The following is a 3,886-nucleotide window of genomic DNA, read 5'->3' as shown; positions in this document are numbered from 1 at the left end:
CGAAAGCATTTAAACTAATGTACAAAAAAGGTTTTCCGCTACCTGGCGTTCGCACGCTACAAAGTTGGGCACAAAAAATCGACGTATCCAGAGGTTTAATAAAGCCGGTATTTAAATTATTAAATGCCTCCACGCAAATGGATACCATTCAGAAGGTGTGTGTTTTGAGTTTCGACGAGATGAAGGTCAGGCAGACTTACTGTTATGATACCTCGTCGGACTCAACACTGGAACCTGTCAGCTATGTGCAGGTAGCGATGCTCAGAGGTAGATATATCTTGCGATAAACATTTAATAAAATTTAAATTATTACATTCATTTTATTCGTCAGGACTCGTATCTAAATGGAAACAGACGGTATTTTACGACTTCGACTGCAAAATGACGAACGACGTGCTTTGTAATATATTACAAAAAACAAAAGATTGCGGGTACAACGTTGTGGCGGTTGTGTGCGACCTTGGCGGTACAAACAGGTCCCTGCTTAACGAGCTTCGAGTGCATGAAGAGAGGCCGTGGTAAGTTTAACAAATTATAAATTGATTTTTTGGTATATTACACATTTTGTAACACATTACGCCATTACAGGTTTTTTTTGACGAACAGCAAATTTTCACGTTTGCAGACGTTCCTCACATGCTTAAGCTACTGCGCAATCACTTCCTTGACCAAGGGTTTATGATAAAAGGCAAAGAAGTGAAGAAAGAAGTAATTTTAGAGTTATTGTCATGTACCTCGAAGGATTTGACAATAACTCATAAAATTTCAGCAAACCACATCAACGTAGCTGGACCCCAAAGGCAAAAAGTGAAAACGGCTGCAAAATTGTTTTCACACACAGTAGCGCAGGCAATTACGAGGGCAGCAGGCTTGCGGCATTTAAGTAGCCACAACTGGAATGAGTGCTCTGAATTATTTAAATTGGTAAGATTTATACACATTTATATATTGACGTATATTTTAAACTATATCACTTCAAATATACCATTTTAAGACTAACGATTGGTTTGACGTGATGAACGTCAGGGTTCCACACGCAGACTCAAGAACACGGTGCCACGCCTACGGTCTAGCAATTGATGAGCAGGTCAAAATATTAGACGCGATGACGGAAATGGTCAAAAATATGAGGGTGATAGGAAGACAAACTTTGCTACCATTTCAAAGAGGTAAATTCGTATATTTAGACACATACATAAAGTAAATAAAATACATATTAACATTTATACACACACACACATATATATATATATATACATATGTGCCTTTAAACAAATATTGTGTAATATTTATGGACGCATATTTACTTGCAGGTATCATACAGTCGAACAACGCGCTCAAGATGTTGTATGGTTCAAAGCCGGTTCAATGTTAAATATATTTTAACATATCGCTTGAACCAGGATGTGCTGGAAAATTTCTTTGGAGTAATTCGAGCCAAGGGCGGTTTGCATGACCACCCGGACCAGCAAGAATTCAAATATCGTCTACGAGGATGTTTACTTGGACGCAATGAAGGCGTGATATCGAATGCAGCAAATGTGGAAGAAGACGATACACCCGACTTAGAAATGTCGCAGCCCCCTCTTACAGGTAATGAAAATTTATTGTTAGCTAGAATAGAATACATTTTAATCTTTACTTGTATAGGTGCCATACTGAAAAACGTTGTTTCGGAAAAATGGCCTATCGATATAGAGCCACCAGAGTTTGAGGATCTAGAGTACGATGGTCTAGAAAATTTAGCCGGATACATATGCCACCGATTGCGAGACGATATCCCCAGCACCTCACTCAAAGGCGCAGATGATCCCTAATACACATGGGTAAATCACTTAAGTGAAGGAGGATTATCTGTACCTAGCAGCAGTATGATGGAACATATAAGCAATCTAGAATCAGTATTCAGAGCAATGAACGAAGATGGTTTGCTCATTACAAATGGTTTTGTAAAAAAACATATTGAGCAAGCTTCTAGTATAAATTGCGACATTAAAATAAAAAAAATATTTTTTAGGGCAAGAATGTTTTTTACGTTAAGAAAACTTAATAAAAAACTAATTGAAAACGCCCGCACAAAAAAAAGAAAATATACAAAAATACTGACCTAGATTTGCTTGTATTGGTCCAGAAAACTGAAACTGTCTGATGTCGCTTCATATTAATGTTCCTTTAATGTACAAGGTATAGTGTCTGACAAAATATCAATAATTTTTAAATCTAACGTTTCTTTAAAATTTTTCCTTTTTATCTTTTGCAGTTCGTAACGAGAACGGTTCTTCAGTTCATCCGCTTAACATAAAGGCCCTTTTCAGGGCCGCAAGTATTAAACAAAGAGATAAAAATTCTACTTATATATGTGGTCATAAGCAATAGCCGCATAAGTCGAGTACAGCCTCATGCATGCAATTCGCATACAATTCTTAAGTCGACTTAGACGGTTATTGTTTGCAACAAAACACATATCGCACACCATCTTCTGAAGTGGTACAACTCAAAAATCAGAAAAACATATTTGCATTCATATGGATTGATTTATGCGTAAAAATCTACGAAAATTTGTTTGAGTTGTGCCCCTTTTACAGATGGTGTGCGATATGCATACGACAATAGCACAACTAATAACAATAACAATATACGTACATAAATAAGTTTTTTATTGCAATCTTCCAATTAAACCATTAAAAACATCATTTATAAATAACTTATGAAAAACTTTGTGCTTTTGTATTTTCCCAGATATGATCGCCGATAATAGAATGGATGGATGAGTCGTCGTTCATTATCTGTGCACAATTCTTGCTTGAAGGCATGTAAACATTGCGAATATTACCAAAAAAATGGCGAATGCAACGAAAACTTTTATCAGAAATATTTCAGAAAAACATACCTATTATTTAATAACTATTTCAAAATTTTAGAATAAAAAATCTTATACTACCAGAAAAAACGCAATGTATCTTGTTTAGACAATTTTCGTTAATGCCTTGGCGCGCCGATCGGTATTTTGGAAAAGTGCTCGTATGAGATGCTTAATTTCTTCTGCCTTATAGTTTGCCGTTAAAATACCGGCACCTTCACACCACTGCTCGGTGATTTCTTGCAACGAATAATTCAGTATCATTTTCAATTGCTCAAGTTTCATCCAAGATTTAATATGTATCACTTCATGTTTGTGCTGCAGGAAGTACAAAAAAAAAAATAGCATTTGATTCGCATCATTGCATCCCATCAGAAATTTACCTTGAATAAAGTTGGCACCTTCTCCAATATGACACCGATTAGCTCACTCAACTCACTTGCCACCGAAATGTCCTCCATTGCGAGTATACGTCGTATTATTTCATTACAAAAATCATGTATAATATCGCAAAATGTCTTGTTATAAATTGCATCGGGTAACACATTCTGCCAAACATTTTTCAACAAATCTAATTGACGCAAACACTGGCGCAATAATTTCAACGGCGCAGTGCCAACTGTGTGTGCATCGGAAATATCTGCAAGAGAATACAAATATTTTTTATATAAAAGGTTATACAATAGGCACTTGTTTCAAGTATCTATGCCAATGATGGGCAAAACGCTACTCGCGAGTAGCGTCTGCGTCGCAGCGCTTATACGTATACAGAAACGACGCAGTGAATTTCACTTCAGTCTGCTTTCAGTTTTCATGAGAGTAACACCATGCTTCGCCGTTGAATATTTTTATACCCGAGCGCACTTGTGCACAAGGGTATTATAACTTTGTTCACATAACGGTTGTTTGTAACAGGCAAAACGAATCGAGATAGATATAGACAAATGTATACATAAATGATCAGAATGAAAAGAGAAATCGATTAAGCGGTGACTGTCTGTCCGTCCGTCCGTCCGTCCGTCCGTC

At 36.7% G+C, this 3,886-nt stretch overlaps 1 protein-coding gene across 1 annotated transcript; it reads right to left on the bottom strand.

Moving 5' to 3' along the window:
- Positions 1–2,636: 2,636 nt before the first annotated feature.
- LOC118749374 (centromere/kinetochore protein zw10-like) lies at positions 2,637–3,574 on the bottom strand. Its single transcript, XM_036484173.1, has 2 exons — positions 3,244–3,574; positions 2,637–3,178 (listed from the first exon to the last, which is right to left on the bottom strand). The coding sequence occupies exons 1-2, from the start codon at positions 3,319–3,321 to the stop codon at positions 2,966–2,968; spliced, it is 291 nt and encodes a 96-aa protein (XP_036340066.1). The 5' UTR covers positions 3,322–3,574; the 3' UTR covers positions 2,637–2,965.
- Between the last annotated feature and the right edge of the window lie 312 nt (positions 3,575–3,886).

Source organism: Rhagoletis pomonella, unplaced genomic scaffold (genome assembly GCF_013731165.1).
Source record: "Rhagoletis pomonella isolate Grant_MI unplaced genomic scaffold, Rhpom_1.0 Rhpom_scaffold_00015, whole genome shotgun sequence".
Taxonomy (NCBI): domain Eukaryota; kingdom Metazoa; phylum Arthropoda; class Insecta; order Diptera; family Tephritidae; genus Rhagoletis; species Rhagoletis pomonella.
This window is presented reverse-complemented; position numbering and strand designations above follow the sequence as displayed.

Bases quoted from the DNA above. Each gene is read 5' to 3' on its own strand.
- LOC118749374 (XM_036484173.1), bottom strand. From the start codon at position 3,321: ATGGAGGACATTTCGGTGGCAAGTGAGTTGAGTGAGCTAATCGGTGTC. The intron at 3,179-3,243 runs GTAAATTTCTGA...TACTTCCTGCAG, and splicing joins AGGTGCCAACTTTATTCAAG to CACAAACATGAAGTGATACA.